This window comes from Myxine glutinosa, chromosome 7 (genome assembly GCF_964187855.1).
Source record: "Myxine glutinosa chromosome 7, kmMyxGlut1.1, whole genome shotgun sequence".
Taxonomy (NCBI): Eukaryota; Metazoa; Chordata; class Myxini; order Myxiniformes; family Myxinidae; genus Myxine; species Myxine glutinosa.
Genome location: NC_136267.1, coordinates 111,655,305 through 111,671,756, shown reverse-complemented (window position 1 = coordinate 111,671,756; position 16,452 = coordinate 111,655,305). Strand labels below are relative to the sequence as shown.

At 42.9% G+C, this 16,452-nt stretch overlaps 1 protein-coding gene across 4 annotated transcripts in view; it reads right to left on the bottom strand.

Annotated features, from left to right (window-relative positions):
• Positions 1-16,452, bottom strand: part of TMEM161B (transmembrane protein 161B) — a 69,416-nt gene that overhangs the window by 35,919 nt on the left and 17,045 nt on the right. For 2 of the 4 annotated variants that reach the window (XM_068123040.2, XM_078782138.1), the window contains 3 exons: positions 5,398-5,481; positions 4,514-4,610; positions 1,137-2,414 (listed from right to left, as the gene is read on the bottom strand). In XM_068123040.2, the coding sequence (XP_067979141.2) occupies positions 2,182-2,414; positions 4,514-4,610; positions 5,398-5,481 (414 nt within the window). In that variant the 3' untranslated portion in view covers positions 1,137-2,181. Of the gene's footprint in view, positions 1-1,136; positions 2,415-4,513; positions 4,611-5,397; positions 5,482-16,452 lie in introns of those variants that run through there. The other 2 variants (XM_068123043.2, XM_068123041.2) reach the window with 2 other exon arrangements.

Below are 16,452 nucleotides of genomic sequence, written 5' to 3'. Positions count from 1 at the left end.
TATGTGGCTGGTAATCAAAACGTAGGAGTGGGATGGAGTCAGGCCAGCTGTCCAGCCAATGGGTGTAAAGCAGTCCTTCGACGTTCTACCCACCGATTTACTAATACACAGTCCAAACAGTTCGGCTATTTAAATATAGATAATATAATATGCTGTATGTTCGTCTCATACACAGAAGATATTTTTCAAAATCCAAGTCTGTTATAAACAAACAAAACACTCTGAAACTATAACTTGATGTGTAATTTTACATAGTAAAGCCATAACAAATTTTAAAAACTGATGAAACGCCATGAAAGTCGAACTTGTTACTGTAATTTATCATAATAAGGGCCTGTATGAAGTATCAGTTGAATACAGTATGTTAAAGGGTAAGGGGGGAAAGTCTGGAAAACTAACCGGTACAACACGAGATTTTCTAAGTCCAAAAAGGGCATACCTCCGTGAAAAAATGGCGAAACGCCCCAAAACTCAAACTTATTCTGTAACTTATCATAATGATGCTATGTACCAAGTTTCAGTTGAATATGTTGAAGGGTACGGGAAAAACGTCTGGAAAATCACAGGTGGAACGGACAAACGGAGAGCAAACCTATAGTCCCCTCCATTGAAACCGATTGGGGACTAATAAAGGATGAGTCTTTAATTATACAGAGCCTCACTGGGTATATATATATATATATAGATTACAGTAGATCTGAGAATGAATAATTTATTTTTACAAAGATGTGTGTGAGGGCACAAACTCCGACACAGACCGATTACAAGAGCCTCTTCTGTCCCTTTGGGAAAGGGCATGCTGGGAGGCCAATACAGGAAAAGATCGTTTGAGGTGCAAGAAATTTTGGTTCTGAAAGACCTGTTGAATTAGTCCAGCACAGTTTTCAAATTAAAGAGTCGATTATTTCGATTGGCAAATAGATTTTGATTGACAAATATACAAGTCGTTACATCGAGTGTGTTTTAAGGATATTTCCGTTATAGACGTCGCTCTGTTTTGTCACTTTGAGTAAACAGACCATTACCACTGCCTTGGATTTCCCAGCATACAAATGTACACTTGAAGGAATGCTTGGTGAATACATTCGGCGTAAGAAAGTGTCGATGTTGAAGGCAACAAAAAGTGCTCAAAGAAAACCAATCCCACACCAAATTTAATCCCACATAGTAAACAGATGATGCCATGTGCAGATGGGATAATATATTAAAATCCACAATTTTTTTCAAAACAAAACAAAACAAGCAAACATCATTTTACAACGAACTAGGCATGCATCATTCAACGTTCACATTTTAACAAAATCAACCTGGTTCTCACACAATCTAGCGGAAAATGGCGTGTGCAGATTAAATTAAAAATAAATCGTGGTTCGTTTTCCCTTGCATATCGTGGGAGAAGAGGAAGAAGCACCATCCTTCTGAAGTCTATCAGGGGAGGAGCTTTGCGCAAGGGCTACGTCGTCATGGTTTGACATAGATTTAAATTTTTACCAGACAAGTACTCTCACACGAATTCTCTTGGGGGAAATGAAGTCAGCAAATGCCAAAAAATAAATTATTACAAAAGTACAAGTCAACAAACACTTATTGGCTGTGGACAATGTAAATGTGTGTATGGCTTAATTTCTGCATCAGCTAAATAATCCATAGCTATATTTTTAAACCCCCACCCACCCCTCCTAACCCCCCTCCCCAACACCCCCTCCCCACCATCAGTGACTTAGGATGAAAACGATTACTCAGAGCTGGCAAGATGGCCGAGGGGTACGCACGCTAAGCTGGTTTTGAATCTTGGCCCAGCTACAAACGGTTCCAGTGTCTCACAGTCAGGGTGATTCATCAATGTGTGTGCCGTCCCTGAGATCGACATTAAACTGGCGTCCCATCCCTTAGCATTTGTTGGCAGACGTTAAAGATCCCACGGCGTCCTTCGCGAAGAGTAGGTGAGCTATCGCCGGCACCCTGAACTAATTACAAATTCTTGCCCTAACCTACAGGGGGCGTTGCATCAGTGGTTTAGCCGCCCCCGGCAAATAATGCTACTCACAGACACGTGCTGCACGTGGAAGACGACGAAATGGATTACTCCGCGAGAAGAAAAATAAGAAATCAGGACGAAGGAGCTTAGTGCGTCTTCAAAATGTGTTGCAGAAATGTAAATAAGTTGCTAAGAATGCACGTTTAAGCTGTAAGCAGATACTTGTGGTAGAATAGTCCATACAAACTCGTGACAAACCAACATATGCACAACCACCAAGTGAGGTAGGACAAAATCCCACGGAAAAACAGAGGTGAAAACACCTCCTGCAAACCGTGAAATACAGCAATTTCTGGTGTGATGTCACCCACTGTTGCTGTGATAACAGGCACATCTGCTGCAAGGGGTTCTGGGTAAAGCCCCCACGAATCACCACCTAAGAACGAGGTTATGTTCAAGAACGCATCGGCCAAAAACGATTTTCATTCAGGCATTTGGGTTCAAACGATTGTGCACAGAAGTAGTGGGAGAAACGACAGTTTACGGCCAGCAGGAGGCAAAGAAACGATGAACTATTAGTGAAGAGAAAACTAAAAGCACAACACAGGAGTTTAGATGCCGAAGAAGCTGGTCAGACGTCACCAAGAAAGGGATGATGATGATGATGATGATGATGATGATGATGATGATGACGACGACGACGACGATGATGATGATGATGATGATTAGTTTTTCGGTTTATGAACTCTCAGTATCTAACTCATTGCAAAATACATACATTCATTACTCTATCACGTCGAGCTTACATCACACAAAAGACTCTGCCTCCAAGTGCTACGTGCTGCATTAATAACTAATTTCATGAGGTGTTAAAAGGTTGAAATAAAAAAATGCCAGAAGAGGTAGAAGGAGCAAAACCTCAAGGAAATAAAATACATTTTTACAAGATACTTTTTTTTTTTTCCATGAAATGCTTTTGAAACACAGCAAACTTACCTGAGCAACTTGACCAGAAAATAAGTCACATTTATTCCACATAATGTTACATTTATGAATTTGGAGTCCGTAGTTAGAATTTAAGGCCTTACAACCATTGTGTTTGTCATGTGTAGTGTATAGGATTTTTGAACCTGTATCAAGTATTTTTGTTTAGGGAGAAGTTTTTCTGACGTACAGCCTATGTGATAGACGGGCCTGGTCTATTTAGGTGTCGAGAAGATAAGAATGTTCTGTCGCGTGTCTATTGTGTTGAACTGGAGGGAGAGGGGGAGAGGGAGGTGATATAGGTGGCCCTAAAATCTATACAACCACTTTGCAGCTCACAGTGTACATAGCGCCACGTTTCTCCCCTTGCATATCATGGGAGAAGAGGAAGAAGCACTCCCTCTGACATCTATGGGGGGGGGGGGGGGGAAGCTATGCATAAGGGCACCCTGTGTCGACGCCTTGGGAAAAAAGAGGGGGCCCAGCCAATAAAGGCAGTGACACAGGCCTGTGTGTGTGTGTGTGTGTGTGTGTGTGTGTGTGTGTGTGTCTCACCATAAGAGCAAGAGAGAAAGAGACTGGCAGCCTCTGTTATCTCTCCTTCAACCTCTCTGCACCTGCTTGTGGTAGCGTGAACTGCATTTCCACCTGCCTGGGTGCCGAGTGCTGCATTCATTCTGTCTCCTTTATCTTTCACATTCACCCAGTTCATTGTGCCCTCGTGTGTGTGGGTTCGGTGCTTTAGGGGGTTGGTTTCATTACTTGTATGAAATTATTGTGATCAATGGTGTATTCGTCTGGGATTGTTTCCGTATTAGTTGTCTTGTGCCCATTAAATTACCTGTATTTCCTCAAGACGTGTGTGTGTCTGTGTGTGTGTGTGTGTGTCTGTGTGTGTGTCTGTGTGTGTGTCTGTGTGTGTGTCTGTGTGTGTGTCTCTGTGTGTGTCTGTGTGTGTGTCTGTGTGTGTGTCTGTGTGTGTGTCTGTGTGTGTGTCTGTGTGTGTGTCTGTGTCTGTGTGTCTGTGTCTGTGTGTCTGTGTGTGTGTCTGTGTGTGTGTGTCTGTGTGTGTGTGTCTGTGTGTGTGTCTGTGTGTGTGTCTGTGTGTGTGTCTGTGTGTGTGTCTGTGTGTGTGTCTGTGTGTGTGTCTGTGTGTGTGTCTGTGTGTGTGTCTGTGTGTGTGTCTGTGTGTGTGTCTGTGTGTGTGTCTGTGTGTGTGTCTGTGTGTGTGTCTGTGTGTGTGTCTGTGTCTGTGTGTGTTCCTGTAATCTTTCCCACGCCAACAATTCAGCTTGTTCATTGGAAACTCCTGCAGGGATTAATAACGACATGGCACACAACTGCTCGTGTTTCGCGTCTAACAAACTGGCCTAGTGCTTGGTCAGTCGTTGAAGCATTCACTTCAGCATGGTCAGTTCATACCAACCAGTGAGTAAGCACCCTTGGGTGGGGGTTGTTCGCATGACAATATTCTTCATTACCTGAATTACAAATCATGAGCATGAAATAGCAATAGAGAGAAAGAGGAAACAAAGAGAGTTGGTAACACACCCAATGATTTGAGAAGGAACGTGACATTGAGGATAAGGATTGTCGGAGCCAAGTACTGCAGAGCAATGACACACAGGTAGTAGAACACTCTTGCCACCTGCAAGGACACAAATATGAGCGCATCCATCAATGTTAGTTTTGCGCAGCAAAAACATTTCCTTGAACTCAAACTGTGTTTTGTACTTAGCAGGAAGTTCACTGGATAAGAAAATGACTTAATAAGGTTGAAAACAGGTGAAAGAAAAAGAAAATGAAATGCTGAAGAAATAAAAATTACTGTATCAAGAATAAAGACCAACAACAAAATTCATAAAATCAAGTCAATTTGTCAGGTTCGCTGTCAGGTTTCTTTACCGACTCAAAACATTCTGGCACTGGCCTACAGAGTTCTAGTATAAAGGGCCACAGACACAGAAAATAATGTTTGGTTTAATTAATAGATATTGCTTCACTTAGCACTTAATAGTTGTTATTTTTTTGAACAAATATCTTAGAAGGAAGATATTAATGTTTATGGGTGTCCTTTTACGCGCGATTGACCCCCCTCCCCCCCACAAAAAAACAGCGATTTGATTACCCACGTGACCCGCTACGACGCTACGTCATCTCAAGGATATTTTTGCTGAGTGTAATTTTTATAATGATTTTCACTATCAGAGGATTCTTGATCAGAAAGATCTTCATTAAATTCACTTTCTGACGAGTCTGAAGCAAGTTGTGCGGCCATTATCAGTTGCGTGCTGAGACAACCTTGCCTTTGATTACATCACGCAGATGATATCATGACCATCACAATTTTTAGGGGCGGTACCTGATGGGTTTGCTTTTTTAAATGTAACACCTCAAAAATTATTAGAATGAAAAACCAATGCAGGCATACTGACCATCTTTTGAAGTTCCCGCACTTCTATACGTCCAGGTTCTTTTCGTATCGTTTCCAAGTGCTGCTTCGCAAGGTTCAGATATGCCTAGTTGGGCAGGAATGGGTTTGGGGGAGATGGAGGGGGTGGAGTGCAGGCTATAATGTATAAAACTCAGACGATCCCTTCAGTGTGCAAGTATACACCTAAATGGAGTAATATTGTGGTGCAGTGTGTATATATATATAAAACAGACTTGCCATTTATATGGAATATTTTTTTGTGGGGGTGAACTTACTTTTCAAGATGACTTAGAACCAAAAGTTCATTGGAATTATGTTGAAATTATTCTAGATTTTGTTAATGTGACCTTTAAAAGAAACAAAAACCACATTTGACATTTCGAAGCAAATAAATTGAACCTTGAAAGTGATGTAAACTGATATCGAACTCAATTCACGGACAGTACTGTGTTAAACGTCTGTACGTTTTCCAGAAGTATCTCTTTATTTTGCACATTAGCCAAAAAAAATTTCAACAAAAACAAAAGCTAAATTATGGCTGGGATTACGGACAATAAAATTACAGTTCAGTACTTCGTGTAACCCCCACGAGCATTCAGGAGAGCACGTACACGTCGAGGCATGCTGTTCACGAGATTTGCCAAGGTTTGGACAGGAATCGCTTGCCATGCAGTGACAATAGTCTGCTGCAATTCACGCACAGAGGTAGGCTGCTGGTCCAAGTTGTTGATTTGACGCGTTAATTCTGCCCACAAGTTCTCTATCGGATTCATATCCGGGGACATGGCAGGCCACTCCATATGCTCTACACCACGGTCAGCAAGAAAGTGTTGGATCATGCGAGCACGATGAGGCCGTGCATTGTCATCTTGGAAGACAAAGATTTCCTCGAAAGGCTGCACGAGCAAATGGAAGCAATGTTTCTTCCAGAATGACCCTGTACTTGAACTGGTTCAGGTTTCCATTCAGAACAACCAGGTCAGTTTTGCCCCCTGCATGAAAAGCAGCCCAAACGGTCACCCCACCACCTCCAGCTTGGACTCTTGGCACTATACAATCTTCGTTGTGGGCTTTATGCACTTGTCTGCGCACTCGGGCGCGGCCATCTTGACGATAGACCAGAAATCTAGACTGGTCACTGAAGGTCACGTGATTCCAGTGTCCTGGCTGCCATTGACGGTGCTCTCTGGCCCACTGCAATCGGCGCTGGCTGTGTTGTCTGGTCAGGCGTTGCTTTCTCAGGGGACGCCTGGCACGATAGCCTGTTTGAACAAGTCGTTGGTTGACTAGCCTTCTGGATACAGGCACATTTGTCAGTTGCTGCCACTCAGCCCTAAGCCGATAAGCTGACTTGGTATGGCCATTGCAAACTAACCGGTGCAGCTGGCGATCATCTCTCGTTGTGGTTCTGCGTGGACGTCCTGGTCTCGGTATTGGAGTAGGGACACCCCTCTGAGCATTTCGTTTCAGGATCTTTGACACCTGACCTTGAGTGATGCCATACTGCCGAGCAATAGCACGCTGTTTCATGCCAGAATTTCGTAAAGCCACCACTCCATGACAAACAGCATTGTCAAGTTGACGGACCATCTCCAGAGGAAGCGGCAATAACTTTTGTAGACGTGCAGCAGTTGTTTTCCACTAACACAGAACGCAACAACCCTTATATACCTGATTGTGAAGCCAATCGTCAAATGTCCCTGTCCTTACATTTTGTCACGCCACCTGTGATATAATCCTGTTATTGACTTCTTGCTGCGAAAGACAATCAGTGACATGGTTATTTCAACAAAGACATCACCGAAGGGTAAAAGAAACTCACCAGATTGATATACTGAGTTCAGAAAGTAAACCCAAGTCAAGAAAAAATATATATTCCATATTAAATGCCAAGTCTGTGTGTGTGTATATATATATATATATATATATATATATATATATATATATATATATATATATATATAGATATATATATATATATATATATATATATATATACACAGTGAAACCTTGACTTACGAGTGCACCAACTTACGAGTTTTCCGAGATACGAGCCGTGGCTCGGTCGATTTTTTGCTTTGTGATGCGAGCCGAGATCTGAGTTACGAGCGAGCGAGCTTGGATATAAAACACGTAATCGTCGAAAAACATGAGCGAGGTGTGCGTGTTGTCGACTTGGCGAGGCAGTACGATCGTAGTACTTCTACGATATGTACGATTTTGAAGCAGAAGGAGTCGATAAAGGCTATAACGCCAGCCAAGGGCGTTAAGATTATTTCAAAGCTCCGGACCTCTGTCCATGAAGAGATGGAGAAGTTGTTGTTTGTGTGGTTGACGGAGAAGCAGCTCGCAGGAGATACCGTGACCGAGAGCATCATCTGTGAGAAGGCACGAGACATTTACGGGGATTTGGTGCAGCAGACGGCGGGAACATCAACGGACGAGGCATCGGAAGAGTCATTCAAAGCCAGTCGGGGATGGTTTGATAATTTTAAGAAGAGGACCGGCATTCACTCTGTCGTCAGGCATGGTGAGGCAGCAAGCTCGGATGTGAAGGCAGCTGAAGATTGTATTATAACTTTTGCCGAACTGATAGAAGCCGAAGGATACATCCCCCAGCAAATCTTCAACTGTGACGAGACAGGGCTCTTCTGGAAAAAGATGCCGAGGAGGACGTATATAACGGCAGAGGAGAAGAGCATGCCAGGCCACAACTTGTTCAGAGTGCCGGCGATAGCTCGCCTTCTCTTTGTGGAAGACACGGTGAGATCCTTAACATCCAACAACTAATGGGACGCAAACGGGGCGCCCAGTTTAGCGATACACACATTGATGAATCACCCTGCCTGTGAAACACCGACATGACAGGTTATAGCTGGGTCGGGATTCAAACCCAGGCTGGACAGTTTAGAGTCAAGTGTGCGTACCTCCAGTCCAGGCCATCCTGCCAACTTGTATGCTGCATACAGGTGAAATATAAAGCGCAAGATATTTATATATATATATTTCAAAAAAAATTGGTGTGGTTTTTGGGGGCTGGAACGGATTAATAGCATTTCAATTCATTTTAATGGGGAAATTTAATTTGAGAAACGAGCAAATTGAGTTACGGGCTCGGTCACAGAACGAATTAAACTCGTAAGTCAAGGTTTCACTGTGTATATATATATTGTTACAGACGTGGCTTGGAGGTTATTTACCGAGCGGTTTTATGGTATGACCACGTCTGCACAAGTTACCCGATTGTGCCCGAACGTTGACTAGTCGCGCGATGCTGGCTCAATAAGAAAAAGAAGACACCCGGCTGGATTACAATAACACAATACGACACCAATGCTTCAATTCTCAAGACCTCCGGAGGAGATTATATTCGTACGGAAAGGTCAGATTACAAGGGCTAGAGGTATAATCACAGAAAGACAGGCACTTAGACACACTCTTATATTAACCCCGGACAGACGACAGACAAACGGGACAACGGCTGACTCACACGGGGGTTGATGACAGGAAAGCGGGTATCGATGGCTCCAGGTCCTCCTGGGCTCGGGGCAGGGTACAGTACGGTCCGGTCCGGTCCAAAGATGCGGGGAGGTATCGTCGCGCTGGGGGTGGCGGTGGCTTCTCTCTCCAAGCTGAGGCGCATCTGACGTCACATCCGGCGCGGGGCCGCGTATATCCGGCGGGGAGTGACACGCCCTCGGCTCGTTAGCTCCGCCCCAGATGGAATCGGCACGTTGCTTCTCATTGGGTGCGTGGGGGGGTTACTGGCTCCGCCCCTGACGAGGAGCTGACAGCCAGCCCCTTCGGGGTAACGCCGTGGAGCGCATGGTCATGGCGGGTAACCGAGCCGGTGTGAGGACGCACACTCCCCGCCCCTCTGTTGTTGTAGTCGTAGTTGTAGTTGTAATTGTTGTTGTAGTTGTTGTTATTGTTGTTGTTTGGGGAAGAAGATGGGAGGAGGTATGGGAAAGGTCCTAAACTCACTACTGATGCCATATAATCACATTCTGGTGCAACGAAGAGTCATAATTAATGGAAACGAGGCCTTAACTGACATAGAATAAGAATAACTAGGAAGATGTCCGAAAGTTGTCTACGTGTGGTGCGGTGGACCTGGGCACGACATTTAATGGGGGAATAAGGGGAAGGTCGGCTCTACTGATTGTTATTTACATGCAATGGGACTAGGGAATGGGGGATTGGGGAAAGTTGGGGAGTATTGGAGAAAATAGGGGAATATTTACAAGCGGATATGGAGGCCAAATTCCATATTCGCAACAATATATATATATATATATATATATATATATATATATATATATATATATATATATATGTGCATGGTTACAATACTGGGTACACTTTTACACAGATTAAATAAAATGCCCTCAATTAAAAAAAATGAACAATGAAAAGACACTTCTGGTTTTATGTTGTAGCAAATAGTCTTGAGGACCTGCAAAAACCTGATTTTCACATTATATCATGCACTTAGATTTGCAATGGTCGAGTAAACAAGACAAAAAAATGGTATATTTTCGAAATAAAATGTTACATTCTCACTTTGTCAATTTTTATTTTATTGTCTTTAAATAAAAATATGCATTGATGATTAAAATTGTAATTAAATGGAATGCTTGATGTCTAGTATGTCTCCTGGTGTGGTTTTTTACATTTTCTAAAATTCCTTGAAATGTGCAATGTGTGGCAAAATATGTGTGGCATAACGCTTCGTGTCCACCAAATTCACAATAACTGTGATGTCAGTTTCATTTTCAAATCAAAAAGGACTCGTGAAATCCTACAATTGGGGAATTGAAGTGAGGCTATAATCCAACTCTGAAACAGGCCCGATTGTTGTCGAATCATTGTTTGAAACTTTAAATTTGAATTGAATTGGAAATGAATATGAAATTATAAAGGATACAATGTCCCTAGTCTACATAAAATAGCATCACTGCCATCATAGCAAAAGCACGACCGATTAAGGAAAACTGTTTAAGGAATATTACGTGTGTGTGTGTGTGTGTGTGTGTGTGTGTGTGTGTGTGTGTGTGTTGTCAAAAGGATGTGGACACCCGAACATTACACCCGTATGTGCTCGTCGAACATCTCATTCCAAATTCATGGGCATTAATATGGAGTTGGTCCCCCCATTGCTGCTACGACAGCCTCCACTTTTCTGGGAAGGCTTTCCACTAGATGTTGGAACATTGCTGTGGGGATTTGCTTCCATTCAGCCACAAGAGCATTCGTGAGGTCGGGCACTGATGTTGGGCAATTAGGCCTGGCTCGCAGTCGGCGTTCCAATTCATCCAAAAGGTGTTCGATTGGGTTGAGGTCAGGGCTCTGTGAAGGCCAATCAAGTTCTTCCACACCCATCTCGACAAACCATTTCTGTATGGACTTCGCTTTGTGCACAGGGGCATTTTTTCAATATAAATTTTGATGAGTACATGTCTGAAACAGGAAAGGGCCTTCCCCAAACTGTTGCCACAAAGTCGGAAGCACACAATCTTCTAGAATGTCATTGTCTGCTGTAGCGCAAAGATTTTCCTTCACTGGAACTAAGGGGCCCAAGCCAAACAACAACACAACATGCATTTTAAGGCCATTTTCCCTGCTAGAGCGGGGGTTAGCCTTGCGGTCCCCATGACAATCTTCTCCATTTTGTAAGGGGGGGGGGGGGGCAGGGGGGTACTTACTTACTTACATTTTGTACTTATTTCCTTACTTTTAGTTTTTTACATACTTACTTACTTTTACTGACTTACTTTTAGTACTTTTTCCACATGTTAAATTTGCATTTATGTTTATTTAAATTATGCAATGGACTACAAAATGTAAATGTTTCATGATATTTGTTATATTATATCACCTTTATCTATATAATAATACCGTAAGGACTCGACTTTGTTATCCCTTTTACGCCGCACCCAGTGACCCGATGCCCACGGCACTAATGCATTTACGATCTACGAACCGCGCTCTTTGTTTATCACGTACAGCCACACTCTAAAAATCTGAATTAGTCGACTTTGGGGCCAAAAAGCATACGATTAACGGCCGATACGACGCCATCTTACGACGCCATCGTATTGGCGTCTGCTGGGCGAAGGCGATGCGAGCCGTCCGCTGATTGGACAGTCGAGTGGTGTGAACATGGCTGGTGTGAACCAAATGGTCTTTTTATTCCCTTGAACATTTTAAATTAGGATATATAAGGAAACGTCTTTATCGTCATTTTAATAAAGTTAAATGGAGTGACGTTGCGATACTCGGGGTGCGTTGCATAAATCCTCGTAACTCAGAGAGGTGTAGCAGGTGGCGAGACGTAACACTCCCAGAATGGCGCTGTGCCGATTCCTATTACGAATCCATTCATTTTTCAAAAGTATATCGTAGCGTTGTCATTTAAGTAGATTGCAATAAATACGTTGTTCATATATGCACTCTTCATTCTCATCTTTCTTCCTAACTCTTACTCGGACAAGGAAAGCCCCTATGCCATCCATAATGGTACACTCTATCCATACACCACATCCTCCCTTCCGTGGATGTTCCACGGGCATGGCCATGAACAGGCTAACAGTGCTGCAGTGTGCGTGCCGGAGTGCCAGGTAACGGCTGTGCCAAGGGATGGAGTGTCGGAGATTATAAAAAGGATCTTTCATTTTAGGGCGTGTATTTTAGGGTAATCTGTGATGGAGGATCAAAGGGGTGAGAAGGAAACAGAGTAGGGTAAGGGTGGGGGTTCGGAGGGGATCGATCATTAGAGAGCCACAAAAAGGAGGTCTATAAAAGGTTTACCATTTGGCGCGCTTTCTTTCCCTCCACCACCAAAGGTGGATGGAGGTTGTGTTTTCACCCCCGCCTGTCTGTTTGTCTATGAACAGGATATCTCAAAAAGTTGTGGATGGATTCGGACGAAACTTGGTGACCAGGTTAGGTATATGACGAGGATGAATTGATTCAATTTTGGTGAAGATTCGAATCCGGATCCGGATACGGGAATTTTTAATTTATTAAGCGATTCATGACCATTGAGAGATGGGGCCCTAAAACGATATATAGCATATTTCAAAAAGTTGTGTACGAGTTGGTTAAATGAGTTGTTTAGATGACAAGAACAAGCTGATTCGATTTTGGTTCATGTCGGATCCAGATCCAGCCTATCAGTGGATACGAATCATAAAATGTCCACCTGGCGGAGGTATGCGCTCTACTGAGTGCCACCACTGAGTGGACAATACAGAGCATGCATTTGTGCCGGTGTCGGCGATCGTTGTGCATATACGCACTCTTCATTCTCATCTTTCTTCCTAACTCTTACTCGGACAAGCAAATCCCCTATGCCATCCATAATGGTACACTCTATCCATACACCACATCCTCCCTTCCGTGGATGTTCCACGGGTTTCGGCTAGTCTATCAATATTGTTGAAATTAAGATCAAATAGCGGTATGTTGAAAAAGTCAAAACTTTACATGGGGTGTACTTACTTTTTCACGTGACTGTATATTTCAAAAAGGGTCGGAAGGAAACAAGTCCTGAAATATACTGATGAATACACATATTTGAGCCTATTTTGTCATATTATTTGAATACATTTTTTTTAAATATAAATTTTGATGAGTACATGTCTGTTTTGCAGTGATACTGACCAAATTTATTCTTGATATTGCACACTTAAATAATTTGATGTAACAACTGTACTTGAAGTGTAATTTGTTGGAATAAATAAATATTAGTTGCTGTATATGCCTTTATTTAAACACAATCTGTAAGTTATGCACCTTCTTAAAATAGTTCAGCTCATAAATGGAATTCAAGGTAAAATCAAAGTCTACATTACATAATATCTCTGGAATATCTAAGAATATTTGTGGCCATTTAAAAATGCTATTACATTTCGTCTGACTTGCGCATGTTACTAATCCTAACCAGAATATTTACTAAACTTATTGTTATACATTTATAGTTATGAATACATTGTGTAATTTAATTTCAGGGATCAGTTTCAACAGACCAGCAAACATGTTGCATGCAACTTATGTACTGCACAAGTTCTTGCAAAATATATTATTACGTGGGTGGGGGTAGGTAATGAAATACCTTAGTCCAGATAGAATTGTATAGATTAGCGTGCCCCGAATGTCGCAACGAAGAAGAAGAACCTTCATGTAAATAAGTAGGGAACCCGTTAGGCCGAATGTCCATGTAAGCGTGTGTGTGTCTCCATACAAGGGGTGGAGCTATGCTAATTAGGTAGGGTTAAGATTAATCCCCAGTGTGTAATTGCCCTGTGATCTTTCCCTTTGTTCTAATCACATTCACTTGGCCAGCCATGCAATCGGCACATTGCCACAACCACCATAATCGCCGACAGTACCCAGACATTACGACCCCGCCCAGCCGAACGTTCTCGATGGGCATTAAGAATGGTCGTGAGGCCACGCCCCGAAGGACAATTGGTTGGGACGATTCGACGGCGCTCGGTGATTGGAGCGAGCGTGACGTCAGGGGGAACCTTCGAGAACGGAGGAAGAACAAGTAAAGGGACCGCCATTTATCCCTCTCTCTGGTACTGGCTGCGTGGCGGACGGTCGCGGCGAGCGGATGCTGTTACTTGTGGCTCTCGGCTGCGGCTGGTTCCTGTGTGATCCTGGGAAGTAGGGGGCGGTCGGAGCTCGGTGCAGCCGATCGAGAAGGACCAAGGGAGGAACTCTTGCCTGTTTGCCTTGTTCCGGCGGCTGGCCCGACTTCGCGCAAACGAAGTTTTCCAATGCGTTTTCCAACGCAGAGACGCGGGACCTATGACGCCACCAAACCCTCGCCGAGACCAGAGCTGAGTGCCGGAAAAAAGTGGGGTTTTATTTTATTTACTTTAATCATTCCCCTGTCTGTTTTTGTGTCTGAGTGGAGGGTCCCTCATTTAGGAATTCCAGTTTAGTACCATGCATTCATTTTTATTGCCTGCATTAATTTCATTAAATCTTAATTGTTGCATTTTCAATTTATTGTCTTGTGCGTTTATTTGTTTGTGGTTTCGGATAAACCCCCATCACGTCCGTCCGATCAACTAAGACCATGAGACCTCCGTTTCCCTTGTGCGCCATACAGAGGAACCGCTGACGATTCGGCTCGTACGCCTCGGAGTTAAAGCTCGTTTTTGTCATTTGTCACCCTGAGGTCTTCACTACAGGGTAGACGCAACAATATCATGGAAATAAGAATTATTGTCCAGATTATTAATGTGAATATTTAATTTTTTTGTTGTTGTTGGATCATTTGTTTCCGACCATATTTGAAATCAGCATACCTGAAAACCCCTATATGCCCATTTGCATGCTTTCTGCATGCAGAAACTGCATCCAGAAATGAACATGTCTTTCACATGTCCGCCCAACTATAATGGACTGCTGCAACTCCTGTATCTATACAAGACAACAATATTGGCACCCTTGCACTTTTTTCAAATAATGCACCATTTCTTCCAGAAAATTGTTGAAATTAAAAAATTTTTTGGTATCCACAAATGTATTTCTTTGGTTTGCAGGGGAACAAAACAAAAAAGCTGAAAAAATTACTAAATCTTGGCTTATTCCACACAGAAATCCTAAAATGGCCCGGACAATAACATTGGCACCTTTTAGAAGTTGTTCGAAATAATTAAATTTCAAGCAGGTGATTTTCCTTTACTTTGGAGTTGAACTCACCTGTGGTGAGTTGCAGGTGCCTGCAACATACAAATCATTCATTCAACCAGTTTGAATGGACAAAAGGAGTCATTCTGCTGTTTTGTGTCACTGTGTGTACCGCAATGAGCATGGAGAAAAGAAAGAAAACCAGAGAATTGTCTGAGGAGGTCAGACAGATGATTGTAGCCAAGCATGGACAATCCCAAGGCTACAAGTCCATCTAAAGAGACCTTGATATTCCTGTGTCCACTGTACGCAATGTCATCAGGAACTTTAAGGCCCATGGCACTGTAGCCAACCTCCCTGGCCGGGGCCGCAAGAGAAAACTTCATTGAAGATTGCAGCGAAGGATTGTTTGAAAGGTGGAGAAAGCACCTCAATCAACTGCCAAACAGATTCAAGTTGACATTCAGACATAAGGTACAACAGTTTCAAATCACACCATCTGTCGCCAACTCAATGAAAGGGGGTTCTATGGTAGGAGCCCACTGCTGAGAGAGAGCCATAAGAAAGCCCGACTGCAGTTTGCCAAAACACACCTGAACAAGCCAAAATCCTTCTGGGAGAATGTCCTGTGGACAGATGAGACCAAATTAGAGCTTTTTGGTAAAGCACATCATCTCTATGTTTACAGAAAACAAAATGAAGCCTTCACAGAAAAGAACACTTTCCCTACAGTCAAACATGGAGAAGGTTCAGTGAAGTTTTGGGGTGCTGTGCTGCCTCTGGCACTGGGTGCCTTGAAGGTATGCATAGCATCATGAAATCAGGAGATTACCAACGCAATTTGGAGCAAATGTCCAACCCAGTATCAGAAAGCTGGGTCTCCATCAAAGGTCATGGGTCTTGCAGCAGGACAATGACCCTAAATACCCTTCAAAAAGCAACCAGGAATGGTTCAAGGCAAAACGCTGGAGTGTGCTGAAGTGACCAGCAATAAGTCCAGATCTAAATCCCATTGAACACCTGTGGGGAGATCTGAAACCAGCATTTGGGAGAAGGCAGCCTTCAAATATGGGAGAACTGGAGCAGTTTGCACAAGAAGAGTGGGCCAAACTGCCAGTGGAGAGGTGTAGGAAGCTCATTCATGGCTATATAATAGGAAGCACTTGACTGCAGTTATTTTGTCCAAAGTCTGTGCTACCAAATATGAAGTCTCGGGTGTCAATAATTTTGTCAATGCCATTTCTTTTTATTTTCTGATTTAAAAGGATATATTAAGTTCTGAATCAAAAACAAAGGTTCTGCAATATTAACAGTGAAATAAAGAATTGTGGAGACTAAATACTTTTGTAAATTTAAATTTATTTTTATAGAAAATTGTGAGTTATTTGAAAAAAGTGCACAAGGGTGC